Source organism: Salmo salar, chromosome 13 (genome assembly GCF_965601325.2).
Source record: "Salmo salar chromosome 13, fSalSal1, whole genome shotgun sequence".
NCBI lineage: Eukaryota > Metazoa > Chordata > Actinopteri > Salmoniformes > Salmonidae > Salmo > Salmo salar.
Window position 1 is genome coordinate 29003128 of NC_138303.1, and position 18158 is coordinate 29021285.

The window sequence follows — 18158 nt, forward strand, 5'->3', positions numbered from 1 at the left end:
TGTGACCACCATTTGCCTCGTTCCAACACGACGTCTCCTTCGCATAGAGTTGATCAGGCTGTTGATTGTGGCCTGTGGAATGTTGTCCCACTCCTCTTCAATGGCTGTGTGAAGTTGCTGGAAATTGGAGGGAACTGAAACACGCTGTCGTACATGTTGAGCCAGAGCATCCCACACATGCTCAATGGGTGACATGTCTGGTGAGTATGCAGGCCGTGGAAGAATTGGGACATTTTCATCTTCTATAAATTGTGCACAGATCCCTTGCAACATGGGGTCGTGCATTATCATGCTGAAACATGAGGTGATGCGAGGCAGATGAATGGCACAACAATGGGCCTCAGGACTTCGTCATGGTATCTCTGTGCATTCAAATTGCCATCGATAAAATGCAATTGTGTTCATTGTCCATAACTTATGCCTGCCCATACCATAACCCCACCACCCCGGGAGACTCTGTTCACAACCTTGACATGAGCAAACCCCTCGCCCACACAAGGCCATACATGCTGTCTGCCATCTGCCCAGTACAGTTGAAACCAGGATTGACCCGTGAAGAGCAAACTTCTCCAGTGTGCCAGTTGCCATCAAAGGTGAGCATATGTCTACTGAAGTTGGTTACGATGCTGAACTGCAGTCAGGTCAAGACCCTGGTGAGGACGACAAGCATGCAGATGAGATTCTGAGACAGTTTCTGAAAGTTTAAGAAATTCTTCGGTTGTGCAAACCCACAGTTTCATCACCTGTCCAGGTGGCTTGTCTCAGGTGAAGCTGGATGTGGAGGTCCTGGGCTGGAGCGGTCACACGTGGTCTGCAGTTGTGAGGCCGGTTGCACGTACTGCCAAATTCTCTAAATCGACATTGGAGGTGGCTTATGGTAGAGAAATTAACATTCCATTTTCTGGCAACAGCTCTGGTGGATATTGCACGCTCCCTCAAAACTTGACATCTGTGGCATTGTTGTGTGCCAAAACTGCACATTTTAGAGTGGCCTTTTATTGTCCCCAGCACAAGGTGCACCTGTTTAATGATCATGCTGTTTAATCAGTTTTTTGATAATCCATCCACCTTATCTTGGCAAAGGAGAAACGCTCACTAACAGGGATGTAAACAAATTGTGCACAAAATTAGAGAAATAAGCTTTTTCTAGGGTCTTTTATTTCAGCTCATGAAACACAGGACCAACACTACGTTGCATTTCTATTTTTGTTCAGTTTACATGTATAGATTATATGCACAACCAACCAGCATAAAAATATACATGAAAACACCCAAACTTACATTTTCTTTGTCCTCTTCCCATATCTGAAGTCTGTAAACAGAACTTATTTTAAAAATCAATGTACTGTTCTCCTACTTTCAATAAATTAGAAAATAAAATACTGTACACGACCAGAAATGGTTAAGATATTCTTCCGAAAATATTAATAAAAAGATACAATAAACCACCTTTTTGTTTGATTTTCAGGCGTCCCGTAGGTGTCATGATTTTATTATGTAGTGTTAAATTACAAATAAAAACATGCACGCACACGCGTTTGCATTGTCTGCAAAGTCCCTGGTTTGGCAGCAGCCATTGTGTCCTGTGAGATGAGTTTGGGCAAGGGGCCTGTTCAGGAGGGTGTAACGTTACAGAACGTTCCTATAGAAATGTACTGTGTAGAACAGATAGGATTGTCTGTCATTTGGAAAAGGAAATCATGTCAGCTCTATTCATTACATTTCTATCTGCAACGTTACAAACGTTTCGCTTCAATAAATATACTCCAGTATTCTTCTCCTCAGGGTCTCCATCCTATGGGGCCAAGGCGCGTTCCATCAATTCCTCTCCTCCAACCTCTCATTCCTCACATCACATCTGCTCTCTTGTCCCTCACTTTGTTCCTTAGTTTAGTCCTGGCTTTGAAGGCCGCTGAGTTGAACAGATGCTGTGAGAGAAATAAATCAACAGGTTTGATTTACACCATTCAAAATGAAGAATACCAATATGGAGGGCAGGTTTCTATTGGGTCCTGTGAAGACTAGGCAAACCCATAACATGTCATAGTACCTGCTAAAGATAATGGACAGGTACATTTTGTTTAACCGACATATATTTCATTAGGAAGTGGAGATCTCACATGATATGCACTGTGTGGTTGTTGAACAGTATTTTCTGGTTTTAAGGCAGTGGTAATGGTGTTAGGGCAGTGGTAACGGTGTTAGGGCAGTGGTAACGGTGTTAGGGCAGTGGTAATGGTGTTAGGGCAGTGGTAATGTGCTGGTGGGTTTGCAGACATTTTAAAGTTTATAGGACGTGGGGTCACCTTCTCGAAACGGGAGATCTTGCTGGCTTTGACGGAGGAGTCCAGAATCAGAGGGGGTCCCAGGCCAAAGATATCCCTCAGCAACGGATTAAACTACATAGACAAGACACACCTTTAAATATCATAGAATGACAAGCTGACTATTGGCAATTACTAAATGATACATGAGAAAGCATAGGCAAACAAGCATCAAAAACCTTTGAGAAATTTGATTAGAACATTGTTGGTTGCAGAGATACTTGATATCTCTGCTGTAAAAAGTATATTTATCTCACAAACACTTCTAGACCTAGGATTTGTCCTAACCTGAAGGTGGTGTCTAACTCCAGACTCCAGCACCTCTTTGAAGGCATCGTAGACCCTCCTGCGCATCCAGCTGTCGATGTAGATGCCCTCCACACCAAAGTGGATCTTCTCCTCTGTGAAGTCTTCATTCTGCACAGGAGGGGGAGAGAATATTTCCATATTAAAATCAACATTATATATATATATATTTCTCACACTGACCTATGGTCTCCAGTTAGACAGACTGGTCTGGTGTGAATTTTAAACCCATTAAGCAACGTTAGAAGTGTATGTGGAGGGACAGGTGGTTCCTCACCTCTATGTAGTGCAGCACCTCTCTGAATATGGAGCGCTGTTTCCTCCTGTCGTTCTTGGCACGGTGTTTGTTCCCGTCAGTGGCAAGACCTTTCAGGCACTCACACAGCATGTCGCTGTCTTCAAATTCCTACATAGAAAAACACAAGGATAAGGAGGGATATTTCCTCACTTCCTCTCCATGGGATCTACATTGGCTCCATATTGTGTTTGAGCCTGTGTGAGTAAGACCAGGGACTGTATTCACAAAGTGTCTCAGAATAGGACTGCTGATCTAGGATCAGGTCCTCAATGTCTAATCTTATTCATTGTGATCTAAAAGGCTAAACTTACAGCCCCTGGTTGGTCACTAGGCAGAACATACCCTGTCTATATCTCTTCCCAGTTCAACCAGCAGGGCGATGGTTTCCCCCACAGCAATCCTGTAGTTCACATCGCTGCTCTCCAGGCAGGCCTGTAGCTTGAGCAGATGTCTGAGCACAATAGGAGACAGAGGAAGTGAGATGAGCAAACCGGCAGGTTAAATTAACTTTTTATTGTTTTTCCCCTCATTGGCAAGATCCTGTCTGTATCTGAAATAGCAGCCTATTCCCCATTTAGTCCACTAATTTGGCCAAATGTACTGCACTACTGTAGTAAATGGGGAATGGGTGTCATTTAAGACACTGCCCCTGTTCTGTGTGTTTCACTCACAGGTCTAGCAGTACAGTGAGGCGGGAGGCGGGGCAGAGGGTGACGAGTAGAGCCCAAGCGTGCAGGGCGGCGCTGTGGAGCTTAGGGGCACCGGCCTTGGGGGTGGGCAGGGTGCCCTCACAGTTGGGGTACGACGTGGTGAACACACTTTCCAGGTGACTCATGGATTTTACCAAGTCCTGCCACAGAGAGAGAGAGAGAACGATTAAGACAGACAGTGAAGGAGAAACGTTAAATTAAGCACGTGATTTTCCATACTGGTTCTTTTCCAGCTACAGAGAAATAGAATGAAAAGGATTTCTAGAGATTCTCACCTCTCCATCTTCCGCAGCAGAAACATAGCAGCACATACCCAGAGCAGTGGCACACTGACAGGGAAAACAAAGATGAAACACTTCAACTGCGAGTGGGCTTACAAGAATACATGCACTTTCAGTGGAGAACTGCAGTTGACAACGGGACTGTGATGAAGGCCAATGGTGACACTCACGCTCTGGCGGGCGGCCACACTGGCACAGCCGTCAATCATGATGGCGCTGAGGACGGGTCGAAGGATCTTGAAGCCCTCCTCGCTCTCGTCCCCCCCGCCCAGCTGCACACACAGCTGGGCACACACTGTGGCTGCTGCAGCCTGCTCCTCTCCACCACCTGAGACAGAAACAGAGGGATAGAAAAGGGTGGAGGGTAAGATACATTTTACAGTCCTTAAGGTCAACAAGAGAAGTCAAACTATTGTAGGACTTTGTCAAGAAAAACTCTGAATTCATAGAGCCTAAATGCAGGTATACTTGATGATGATCCACTGGATCAGCCATGTTTATTTTCCAGCCAAATAAAGGTATGGTAGACCAAAAGGTGTGTGCAGGTCTGATTCATCTCCTTGGCCTAGCACCACCTAAAGTAACCTGTGTTTGACTAGAGCAGGTAAATTCAGCCTCGAGCTCCTTCCCTCCACCATCATCACAGACAGTCGCATGGTGTCAGTCTCACCCTTGCGCAGGCTCCTCTCCAGGCAGTCGCTGATGGTGAGGCGTCTCTCTGTCAGGAAGTCACAGAGCAGCCTGGATGAGAAGGCCCCTCTCAGAGACTCCAGGGCTGCCAGGCGTGTCTTTGCACTGCGAGGGACAAGAGGGAGGGGCACGTCAGTATGTCTCCACACAGCTCTGCCTAACGCTGTAGTTATGAGAGGACACGTCTTACACTACACCATTATGTTGAAGCTGATCTTATGTTCCTCATGTCCATTTACCCAATTACTAGCAACGTTGGTGGCTTTAGTTTTCTGTAAAAACATTTAAAGTCCTGCGAGACCCCACCTCTTGTCCATCAGGTTGTCTATGCATTGTTTCAGCTTGTCCTCGGTCTCCTCCTGGGCAGTCTGTTCATCTATTGGCTCACCTGCTCCTGTGGTGGACAAAGGAAATGACAGGTAAGCAACAAAACAAAGAGCTTATATCAACTGCATGACACTTCTTTGGATGATGCACCTGTGTTTAGTAGTGTGAGAGCACATGCATGTTGACTTAGCTTGTGTGTGTGTGTGTGTGTGTGTGTGTACCCACCTATGCTGTCATCCAGCACCGAGGCGCTCTCGCTGGCACTGCTGTAGTGACTGAGCACATCAGACGCCAGGTCATCATCACTGGCACCAGACCCACCCTTCACCCCATTCCTCCCCCCTATGAGAGAGAGAACGGAGGATAGAAAGAACGAGGAGAGTGGAGGATAGTAGGTGAGAGCAGGAGAAAGGGATAGAGACGCAGAGAGATATGAGTGTGAGGTGAACTTTGTCTCTGTCAGTGGCTCACTCAGCTGTCTGTCTCTGTCAGTAATGACATCCCAGGACGCTTGTGGAGACCAAGGTCTATTCTCTCCCCAGTGCTGACACACACGGCCACGTCACATGCAGCTAAACTGGGAAGGCTGGTCGCGGGCGGCCGCTGCCCGAAGTGTTAATCCCTCAGACACAGCCGAACCAACTGACTGGCACTGCCCCTAGTACAGCTACCGGACTGTGGCCCTATCCTGACAGATGGCAGAGACAGTGAGGATATAGTCACACATGGCCACACTGCCTTACTCCAGTGATCAAGACCTAGCATACTTAGGCTCAAAGGAATTCATCCTTCAAGACAGACCTTTCTTAGTTTATCAGTGAAGTTGGATCCTCAGGTTGAACCCCAAAAATCAGCCTGCCCAGCCCCAGCAGAGAAAGCTTTACTGGGGGAAAGTTCACCGGGATGACAGACCTGATGCAGGGAATCAAGCTGTAAAATCCCCTCCCTGTTGAATGGCTCTAGGGCTGGGGGAAGCCTGACCAGACTCCACATTTTCATTTACAATGACGTCCTGGAATACACCACATGACCAAAAGTACTGTATCAACAATGGCCTCCAGGAAGCATGTCCATTCATTTAGTGTCATCAAAGCAAAGGGTGGCTACTTTGAAGAACCTCAAATATATTTAGATTTTTTTAACACTTTTTTGGTTACTATGATTCCATGTGTGTTATTTTATAGTTTTGATGTCACTATTATTCTACAATGTAGAAAATAGTCAAAATAAAGAAAAACCCTTGAATGAGTAGGCACGTCCAAACCTTTGACTGGTACTGTACTTCATTCCCATATCTCACCTCTCTGTCCATAGTGATCATACTGTACCGAGTGGGCCCTTATCAGTCACGTGACTTACTGGTACTCAACCTTGAACCCCAGGCAGTGTTCACAAATAACCCTATGCACGTGTCAGCCTATGGCAATCACTCAAGCTTTCCACAACTGTCTGCACCTCAGTCATGCCAAGGGGAGGCGCTTGAGAGAGTGACAGGGCTTTTCTTTTCCAGACACAGCCAGTGAGATGAAAGGGCTTCCTGTCCCCACAAATCTCAAAACTTAGGTCTTGGCCAATTGGGTCTTTAACTGAGCTTTTCAAGACATAAGCAACTTCCCTGCTGCCTAAGCTCGTAACCACAGATAAGAAAACAAACACAGGGTGTAAGAGATGGGAAAGCTGACGAATGGTAGCGCTATGGTTTATGCAGCATTCTGAATGACGCCTCTATGAGAGGAGTTAGGTCAGTGAGTTGGCCAACGTGCAGAGGGGACAGTGGAGCTGGGGGTATCCAAGATGTGGATACAGTGTTAGTAGGACAGAGAGGGAGAGAGAAGGCTGGGAATCCTGGGACCAGCTGGAGTGACATGAGGCAGGGTAAAACATATGGCAATGAACTCCTGAGGACATTGTTTGGAATATTCAAACCTAGCTACTACACCTGTAAAGTCATGAGCCATGCAATATCATATGAACTGTAACCATGACGAATGGTAAAGATGAGTTAGGCAAGTGGGTGGAGAAGTCCTGGGATGTGATGGTCAAGCGGGAATAGTTAACAGATGGCCATGGGTGTCAAATGAGTCCAGGTGACGTAGGGCCACATTAGTACGTGGGTCCAGGTTACATGGGGTTGGAGTTCTGCTGTGTTACCTTTGAGAGACGGGGCCCTTGGCCGACAGCTACAACTGTATAACCTCCTGTCTGAGAGAGCCTGTAAAGGGGTTCAGGTGCAGGGAGAAGAGACGGCAGGTTGGCCATGGATGGAGGAAGAGACTATTAGACACTAAACCTCCTCTCCTTCTTCATGTTGCTCTCAGCAGTGCAGCTCTTGCTTTCCCCAGACACTTCTCTGTAAGCCTGTTCAGACCTTCTCTATGTAACCTGTTCTGTTTGATCATTCTCATCAACTGAACAGCAATAAGATTCATTCTACCATCTTTACTATTGGTCACATGGCGATATCTAATATAGATTACTCAGTGGTTGTTATAAACTTGGATTTTACTTGGAGATAGCTAGCTAAAGTATTCCAGTTGAGAATCTGTCATTTTACCATTTCTACCACTATGCTGACATTTGGCCACCTGTACATGTGACAAAAAGGAGTTTGAGCATTCAGTAATCTGACCCACAGTCTGAGTCCACTATCCTCGGGAGACGTGTTGAGTCCTCACGTTATGTGCACTACCCACATCAGACCCGAATTGACCGGGGGCGGAGCTCCTTGCCAGCCTAGGGACTAGGGCTGGGCGATAGATCAAATAAATTCTACTTTATGTTTGAACGCAATGTTCCAAATGCCAGTACTGCAAGAATCAAGGTTTAATTTGTTTGTTTATATGAGCTTTTGTCTTTTTCGCTCCTTCTGTGCGACTTCCCAGTCGCACACACCAAGCCCCTCCCCCTGCCACTCACAACAAAGACGGATGATCTCTTCTTCCTCTCTGACAGAAAGTAGTTTCAACTCGCTATTTGCATTTGAGGTTTGGTCCAACAGAAATCGGTCATATGGACGCCGAAACACATTGAGACATTGTCCTAAAGGCCTTAACCTTTCTATCCATACCATTTGTACCAACTGACCCTACTAAAATAGGGAATATCAATGAACATGGTGGAAAATGAAATGATCCATTTCGGTTGTGCACGGCCTTGGAGTTTCACGTACCGCTTGTAGCATTTTAGCCAGACTTACGGCTAGCTGTCTAGTTTGTGTTTTATAAAATGTGCAATGAGCATAAAAATATGCATTTATATATGGGCAGAAGTTCCTTAGGATCTGTAATTTGAATGTTTCTACCACTATGCTGACATTTGGCCACCTGTACTGTGGTAAAAAGTCTCAGCATTCAGCCATGACAGTCTCATTCTGAGGAAAAAAGCATCTTATCCAGGTAGGCCACTTGATTTCAACATCTAAACAAAAGTGGACAACTAAGTTTACATATGTAACCACGGTTATGTGAGCTATTGGATCACTCCAATATGGTAACCTTCCAAGAGGCCGAGTAAGAATTTCAGATTAGTCCCGTGTACTGGGTAGTTCTGCGACTGACCACCTTAAATAGCTGCCGCCACAATACTTCCACCTCGTGTCCTTTGAGGAGCCGTAGATCACAGAGAGGATTGAAGTGAACCAATAGTTCACATAACCGTGGTTACATAAGTAACCTTTGATATGTAGCACTATATTAGATCACTCCAATATGGTATCACAATACCAGATTCAAGTCGGTGAACTAGGTAAGGGCCAGACAGAGAGCAAAGTCCCGTAGGACTGAGCTCAGGGCTATGTCCCTCCGTTCCCACTCAGGGTTTGGGCAACACCCACCACAGCAGTTCCCGACCTCATTGGCGGGGGCAACAATGACTCGATGTACTTAGAAAAAAGGTGCTAGACGATGCTCAACTGTCCGAGGCGCAAATGTCATTGAGGGGAACTCCTCAAAGCAGTGCCCACAATATACCTACTCCTCTAGTAGAATGGCTGGCTGGCTGGGCAGCCGATATGCTGTAGTAAGTGTCCACAATCCAATGTGAGTCTTTGTATCGATAGGCTCTGGCCTAGAACTCTCACTATAGCAAACTAATAGCTGATCAGACTGTCGTATTGCCTGCGTCTGTGTAATGTAAGTGTCTAAGGCCCTGACCAGGCACAGCACACCTGGGAGGGAAATAACACCCAGCTCATCCGCAGGAGGACAATGTCTGTCTGGCACTGACTAAAATACAGTAGAATAGAATATAGTGTTAGGGTTCATTCCTTTCGTCCTTGTCAATCATTGGTGAAATTAACATGACATATTTAATTAAATCATTCAAAAACCTTTATTAATGCAATTGCAGACGCATGTTTCCGAGTAAGTTCTGCATCAAACAAAAAGTCTCAAGTTGTTTTGTTACACCCTCAGTCTAGCCTGGTGATGTCACTACCTACGTCATTACCTTTTTACTCCTGAGACCAAAACCTTGCCTACCAAGCTATATAAACAATGGCTTTTAGTGTTATCTAAAACTTAGCAGTAAACGTCCACTCCCCAAAGTTGATGAATTGTGGAATGTTTGACTAGTCTTATCTCCTCCACTCCCCTGCAGAGCTCCTTCTTCAGTCACACATTACTCAGAGGGGCCTCTTTTTAATGAGGCAGAGAGAATTAGAAACAACTGTGGAACAATATTAAAACCTCAATGTGTGTGTGTGTGCATATAACCCCTCCCCTTCTATTAATACAACACAAGAATAATCAATGATTCTAATACAAACATTTTGGTAAAATCCTTTTCATGACCCCTAGGTGAAGCCAACATTAGTATATACAGTTGAAGTCGGAAGTTTACATACACTTAGGTTGGAGTTATTGAAACTCGTTTTTCAACCACTCCACAAATTTCTTGTTAACAAACTATACTTTTGGCAAGTCGGTTAGGACATCTACTTTGTGCATGACAAGTAATTTTTCCAACAATTGTTTGCATACACAGTGAATTAATCTGTCACAATTCCAGTGGGTCAGAAGTTAACATACAATAAGTTGACTGTGCCTTTAAACAGCTTGGAAAATTCCAGAAAATGATGTCATGGCTTTAAAAGCTTCTGATAGGGTAATGGACTTCCTTTGAGTCAATTGGAGGTGTACCTGTCGATGTATTTCAAGGCCTAACTTCAAACTCTGTGCCTCTTTGCTTGACATCATGGGAAAATCAAAAGAAATCAGCAAAGACCTCAGAAAAAGAATTGCAGACCTCCACAAGTCTGGTTCATCCTTGGGAGCAATTTCCAAACGCCTGAATGTACCACATTCATCTGTACAAATAATAGTACGCAAGTATAAACACCATGGGACCACGCAGCCGTCATACCGTTCAGGAAGGAGACACATTCTGTAAAGATGAACGTACTTTGTTTGAAAAGTGCAAATCAATCCCAGAACAACAGCAAAGGACATTGTGAAGATGTTGGAGGAAACAGGTATAAAAGTATCTTTATCTACACAGTAAAACGAGTCCTATATCAACATAACCTGAAAGGCCGCTCAGTAAGGAAGAAGCCACTGCTTCAAAACCGCCATAAAAAAAGCCAGATTACGGAAGCCACTGCACTTCACAAAATAGATGGCATCATGAGGGGTAGGAAAATCATGTGGATATATTGACGCGACATCAGTCAGGAAGTTAAAGCTTGGTCGCAAATGGATCTTTAAATGGACAATGACCCCAAGCATGCTTCCAAAGTTGTGGCAAAATGGCGTAAGGACAACAAAGTCAAGGTATTGGAGTGGCCATCACAAAGCCCTGACTTCAATCCTATAGAAAGTTTGTGAGCAGAACTGAAAAAGCATGTGCGCAAGGAGGCCTAAAAAACCTGCCTCAGTTACACCAGCTCTGTCAGGACGAATGGGCCAGAATTCACCCAACTTATTGTGGGAAGCTTGTGGAAGGCTACCCAAAACGTTTGACACAAGTTAAACAATTTAAAGGCAAAGCTACCAAATACTAATTGAGTGTATGTAAACTTCTGACCCACTGGGATTGTGATGAAAGAAATAAAAGCTGAAATAAATAATTCTCTCTATTATTCTGACATTTCACATTATTAAAATAAAGTGGTGATCCTAACTGACCTAAGACAGGGAATTTTTACTAGGATTAAATGTCAGGAATTGTGAAACTGAGTTTAAATGTATTTGGCTAAGGTGTATGTAACCTTCCGACTTCAACTGTATATAGGGCAGCAGCCTCTAAGGTACAGAGTTGAGTATCCGGGTGGTAGCCGACTAGTGATGTTTATTTTAAGTCTGTTGGCCTTGAAATAGAAGCTGTTTTTCAGTCTCTCGGTTCCAGCTTTGATGCACCTGTACTGACCTCTCCTTCTGGATGATAGCAGGGGGAACAGGCAGTGGCTTGGGTGGTTGATGTCCTTGATTATCTTTTTGGCCTTCCTGTGACATCGGGTGCTGTAGGTGTCCTGGAGATCAGGCAGTGTGCCCCCGGTGATGCGTTGTGCAGACCGCACCACCCTCTGGAGAGCCCTGCGGTTGCGGGCGGTGTAGTTGCCATACCAAGCGGTGATACAGCCCAACAGGATGCTCTCAATTGTGCATCTGTAAAAGTTTGATGGTTTTAGGTGCCAAGCCAAACTTCTTCAGCCTCCTGAGGTCGAAGAGGCGTTGTTGCGCCTTCACTACACTGTCTGTGTGGGTGGACCATTTCAGATTGTCAGTGATGTGTCCCGTCAATGTAGATATTGCCGAGCTCCCTTTGCTGTTTTTCCTGAAGTCCACAATCAGCTCCTTTTGTTTTGTTGAGGGAAAGGTTATTTTCCTGGCACCACTCCGCCATGGTCCTCACCTCCTTCCGGTAGGCTCTCTCGTCATTTTTGGTAATCAGGCCTGTTACTGTTGTCGTCTGCAAACTTGATTGAGTTGGAGGCGTGTGTGGCCTCGCAGTCATGGGTGAACAGGGAGTATAGGAGGGGGCTGAGCACGCACCCTTGTGGGGCCCGTGTTGAGGTTTTGTTTCCTACCTTTACCACCTGGGGGCGGCCCATCAGGAAGTTGAGGACCAAGTTGCACAGGGCAGGGTTCAGGGCCCGAGCTTAATCATGAGCTTGGAGGGTACTATGGTGTTGAAGGCTGAGCTATAGTCAATGAGCAGCATTCTTGCGTAGGTATTCCTATTGTCCAGATGGAATAGTGCAATGCAGTGCAATGGCGATCAATTAGTGATGTGACGATTGATATCGGCGCTCCGATGCAGCTTTCAAAGCACTACTGATTAGAGGTCGACCGATTAATCGGAATGGCTTATTAATTAGGGCCAATTTCAAGTTTTCATAACAATCGGTATTTTTGGACACCGATTGTGGCCGATTATTATATATATTATTATTATTTTTTTTTTTACACCTTTATTTAACTAGGCAAGTCAGTTAACCTCTATGGGCTACTCAACAGCCAGTGTAATCCCGTGGCGCGTTATTCAAATTCCTCAAAAATGCTAAAACTTCAATTTTTCAAACATATGACTATTTTACACAATTTTAAAGACAAGACTCTCGTTAATCTAACCACACTGTCCGATTTCAAAAAGGCTTTACAACGAAAGCAAAACATTAGATTATGTCAGCAGAGTACCCAGCCAGAAATAATCAGACACCCATTTTTCAAGCTAGCATATAATGTCACATAAACCCAAACCACAGCTAAATGTAGCACTAACCTTTGATGATCTTCATCAGATGACAACCCTAGGACATTATGTTATACAATACATGCATGTTTTGTTCAATCAAGTTCATATTTATATCAAAAACCAGCTTTTTACATTAGCATGTGACTAACACTGCCGGTGAATTTACTAAATTACTCACGATAAACGTTCACAAAAAGCATAACAATTATTTTAAGAATTATAGATACAGAACTCCTCTATGCACTCGATATGTCCTATTTTAAAATAGCTTTTCGGTGAAAGCACATTTTGCAATATTCTCAGTAGATAGCCCGGCATCACAGGGCTAGCTATTTAGACACCCAGCAAGTTTAGCACTCAGCAAAGTCACATTTACTATAAGAAAAATGTTATTACCTTTGCTGTCTTCGTCAGAATGCACTCCCAGGACTTCTACTTCAATAACAAATGTTGGTTTGGTTCAAAATAATCCATAGTTATATCCAAACAGCGGCGTTTTGTTCGTGCGTTCAAGACACTATCCGAAAGGGTAAATAAGGGTGACGAGCATGGCGCAATTCGTGACCAAAAAAATCGAAATATTCCATTACCGTACTTCAAAGCATGTCAACCGCTGTTTAAAATCAATTTTTATGCCATTTTTCTCATAAAAAAAGCGATAATGTTCCAACCGGGAATCTGCGTTTAGGTAAACAGACGAAAGAAAATAAAGCATTCGGTCGACTCGGGCACGCGCCTAAGCCCATAGTACTCTGATCGGCCACTTGCCAAACGGGATAAAGTGTTTCAGCCAGAGCCTGCCTAGATATCGTTCAGCTTTTTCCTGGGCTCTGAGAGCCTATGGGAGCCGTAGGAAGTGTCACGTTATTGCAAAGATCCTCAGTCTTCAATAAAAAGAGCCAAGATGAAACAACTTTTCAGACAGGCCACTTCCTGCATGGAATCTTCTCAGGTTTTGGCCTGCCATATGAGTTCTGTTATACTCACAGACACCATTCAAACAGTTTTAGAAACTTTAGGGTGTTTTCTATCCAAAGCCAATAATTATATGCATATTCTAGTTACTGGGCAGGAGTAGTAACCAGATTAAATCAGGTACGTTTTTTATCCGGCCGTGTCAATACTGCCCCCTAGCCCTAACAGGTTAAGAACACATTCTTATTTTCAATGACGGCCTAGGAACGGTGGGTTAACTGCCTTGTTCAGGGGCAGAACGACAGATTTTTACCTTGTCAGCTCAGGGATTCGTTTTTGCAACCTTCCGGTTACTAGTCCAATGCTCTAACCACCTGCCTTACATTGCACTCCACGAGGAGCCTGGCAGGCTGACTACCTGTTACGCGAGGGCAGCAAGAAGCCAAGGTAAGTTGCTAGCTAGCATTAAACTTATCTTATTAAAAAAACAATCAATCTTAACATAATCACTAGTTAAACTAGTAATATCATCAACCATGTGTAGTTATCTAGCGTGTCCTGCGTTGCATATAATCGATGCGGTGCCTGTTAATTTCTCATCGAATCACAGCCTACTTCGCCAAACGGGTGATGATTTAACAAGCGCATTCGCAAAAAAAAAAGCACTCGTTGCACCAATGTGTACCCAACCATAAACATCAATGCCTTTCTTCAAAATCAATACACAAGTATATATTTTTAAACCTGCATATTTAGTTAATATTGCCTGCTAACATGAATTTCTTATAACTAGGGAAATTGTGTCACTTCTCTTGCATCCCGTGCAAGCAGTCAGGGTATATGCAGCAGTTTGGGCCGCCTGGCTCGTTGCGAACCGTGTGAAGTCCATTTATTCCTAACAAAGACCGTAATTAATTTGCCAGAATTGTACATAATTATGACATAACATTGAATGTTGATTCATAGAAGTCTATGATTTGATATAGCAGTCTGACTGAACGATGGTAGACAGCAGCAGGCTCGTAAGCATTCATTCAAACAGTACTTTCGTGCGTTTGCCAGCAGCTCTTCGCTGTGCTTCAAGCATTGAGCTGTTTATGACTTCAAGCCTATCAACTCCCAAGATTAGGCTGGTGTAACCGATGTGAAATGGCTAGCTAGTTAGCGGGGTGCGCGCTAATAGCGTTTCAAACGTCACTCGCTCTGAGACTTGGAGTAGTTGTTCCCCTTGCTCTGCAAGGGCCGCGGCTTTTGTGGAGCAATAGGTAACGCTGCTTCAAGGGTGGCTGTTGTCGATGTGTCCCTGGTTCGAGCCCAGGTAGGGGCGAGGAGAGGGACGGAAGCTATTCTGTTACACTGGCAATACTAAAGTGCCTATAAGAACATCCAATAGTCAAAGGTATATGAAATACAAATGGTATAGAGAGAAATAGTGCTATAATTCCTATAATAACCTAAACCTAAAACTTCTTACCTGGGAATATTGAAGACTCAAGTTCTGTTCTCATGTTCTGAGCAAGGAACTTAAACGTTATCTTTTTTTTACATGGCACATATTGCACTTTTATTTTCTTCTCCAACACTTTGTTTTTGCATTATTTAAACCAAATTGAACATGTTTCATTATTTATTTGAGGCTAAATTGATTTGATTGATGTATTATATTAAGTTAAAATAAAATTGTTCATTCAGTATTGTTGTAATTGTCATTATTACAAATAAATAAATACATTTAAAAAAGAAAATAATTAAAACAATTTTTTTAAACATTTCACAAAAAACAATTTGGCCGATTAATCGGTATCGGCTTTTTTTGGTCCTCCAGTAATTGGTATCGGCATTGAAAAATCATAATCAGTCGACCTCTAGTTGAAAGAGTCAACTCTTGCTCGACTCCCAACGCAAGATGAAACAGCACACATACACGCCACCTCATTATTGCAGAGTCCAACTATGATGACTAATATCGCGTTCTAGAGGACTGGCATGAACATAAAGCTTCACACTTTCTCATCAACTTAGCCTATAAAATGCCTATTTTGTTTGAATATAAGAGGTGGTATGTAGGAACTAGAATATTTCAGTGTTATTTCTACTGTGCGCCACCTTGACAGATCCCATGGGATGATGATCACTCTACGCTGATAAGCCTATTCTTTGCCGCGTTATATATCCCTTTTGGGCGGGTCTAGTATTACAAGAGATGTTGGTTATTATCCATGCATGCACGTTACTCCAGAGGACAATTCACACAGGATTAGTTTTTCCAAACTGCAACCTGTAATTCTTTATTTTTTCCATTTAATTGACTCCTGGAGGTTTTTATTCTAGGGGTCAAGATATTTCAACCTCATGTCTAGATAATAACAGGCTACACTGATAACTCGTGCTTGGCAGCCGAATGTATATGTAACCGATGTGAAATGGCTAGTTAGTTAGCGGTGGTGCGCGCTAATAGCGTTTCAATCGGGTGACGTCACTCGCTCTGAGACCTGAAGTAGTTGTTCCCCTTGCTCTGCAAGGGCTGTGGCTTTTGTGGCGCGATGGGTAACGATGCTTCGTGGGTGTCAGTTGTTGACGTGTGCAGAGGGTCCCTGGTTCAAGCCCAGGTTGGGGCGAGGAGAGGGACGGAAGCTAAACTGTTACATATAGGGCTCCCCATAATATTTAAATTGAGGAAGTCATTATTTTAGCGATCCATCGTAGACATCATTCCTAATAAAAATGCCTTCGATCCTACTGATTTGAGCTGCTGAACATTATTTGCACTTGAGATGCTTTGATGGACGAAAAAGTGAACTTCCCATTTACAAAGAGTTTAGCGGGGATGCCTTGCTTTGCAATTGATTGTCCTATGACCCTCACACTCAACTCTGAACCTTGAAGCCAGTTCCACTGTGTTTTTTCATTGTTCCCTTCTAAATCTGGGACTGATTTAGACCTGGGACACCAGGGGTGTGTGCGCAATTCGTTATCAGGTAGAACAGAAAACCAGCAGAATTTGGACCTCGTAGGGTAAGAGTTGAATAGCCCTAGCCTAGGATATCAACAGCCAGCCAGGGTTTCATTAAATAAGCTACAGGCACAATAGGCCTACTTTTTATTGGACATTTAGGCCTAACTAAAACACCACATTTGACAATGATCAATTTTGATTCACTGGCACTATGTAAACTAGCTTATCCATACTCATTGATGGCATAATCTACACTGAAAATACAAAACATTAAAAACACCTGCTCTTCCCATGACAGACTGACCCGGTGAATGCTATGATCCCTTATTGATGCCACTTCTATAATAAGTGTAGATGAAGGGGAGGAGACAGGTTAAAGGATTGTTAAGCCTTGAGACAACTCAATATTAGGAAGGTGTATACTTTAGGTGTATGTACTAGGCATTGCAAGACATTGCGATATAGATTACCAAGATATAGCCTACACACACGGTTATGACTGTCTGGTCTCTTTTTCAGACTAACACCAGCCTTGTTAGGAATACTCCCAGTGCACAAGCGTTTTACCTTTCATGTGTGTCTAGCTATAGCGCAGACTAGCCACTATGTTAGAGCTATGTGGCAATGTCACTTTGAATGCGTTTGCTTTTTATGTATTGTGTAATTGATGTGTATACAGATAGTTACGTATACTGCAATTGTTGTTTATTGATGTTTGACAGGTCACTGTAAATAAGAATGTGTTCTCAATCGACTTAACTGTATAAATAAAGAAATAAAATGATCAAGTGGTCAATTATAACAAGCAAACTTAGCTAGCTAACGATAAGTTAGCTAACGTTAGCTAGCTAAGGCAAAATTGCTTGCAAATAAATCTAGATAGCTAATGTACTGAGCAAGATAAACAAATGGTCTAGCTCAGAATACAAACAAAACATTGCATACTATACAGATATAGTGTGCTATAGCAGTTATATAATGTGTTAGATAGCTAGCTATTATCAAACACCAGTTTGTCAATGCATTGCTACAAATAATGGACATTCTATGAGAAAGTAGCTAACTACTGTAGTGAAGAAACTTTGTTCCATATGGAACCGATCAATTCAGGCAGATGCACAGCATTCATGCCAGCTTAGATTGTGCTGCAAATAATATATATTAGCTAACTTATCCCTTTGCAACACATAATCATATGTTAACAAATAAGACAGCAGTTAGCCAACTTACCCTTGTTTGAACTACGTTTCCCTTTTTTACTCCTTGGCATGTCGCCAATCAGGTTTCTTCACAAATTCACTTCCAAGTCTCAACAGGGCACCCCCGGAGCCGAAACTGAACAATTAATATTCAAGGCCTTGACAGTCTTTGGACACAACCCCGGAGGTCACGATGTATTCAAGATCTTAGTGTGATGACACCAAATATCAAAAACAAGTAATTAGCTAGACTCGATCCCCCCACTTGTTTTAGTGGCACCACGTTTCACCACCGCAGATGATGTGGAGTTGGCTTTACAAGTCGAGGAATTTCCTTTTCTTCCAAGATTTCAGAATACATTATCTGTGATTGTCCCCGGGTAACCGATATCTAATGCCAGATTGAGATATAACATGTTTTCTTTAAAGTGTTTGGAATGGAGTATCGAGCACGTTGCTG

At 43.4% G+C, this 18158-nt stretch overlaps 1 protein-coding gene across 1 annotated transcript; it reads right to left on the reverse strand.

Annotated features, from left to right (window-relative positions):
- Window positions 1-1136: 1136 nt before the first annotated feature.
- On the reverse strand, window positions 1137-18158 carry ifrd2 (interferon-related developmental regulator 2). The gene is given in 12 exon segments (NM_001173836.1): window positions 1137-1928; window positions 2307-2399; window positions 2613-2741; window positions 2908-3036; window positions 3271-3379; window positions 3600-3778; window positions 3914-3967; window positions 4090-4247; window positions 4590-4714; window positions 4916-5003; window positions 5162-5278; window positions 17730-18158. Coding segments are annotated over 12 exon segments (1302 nt in total). The 5' UTR covers window positions 17770-18158; the 3' UTR covers window positions 1137-1847.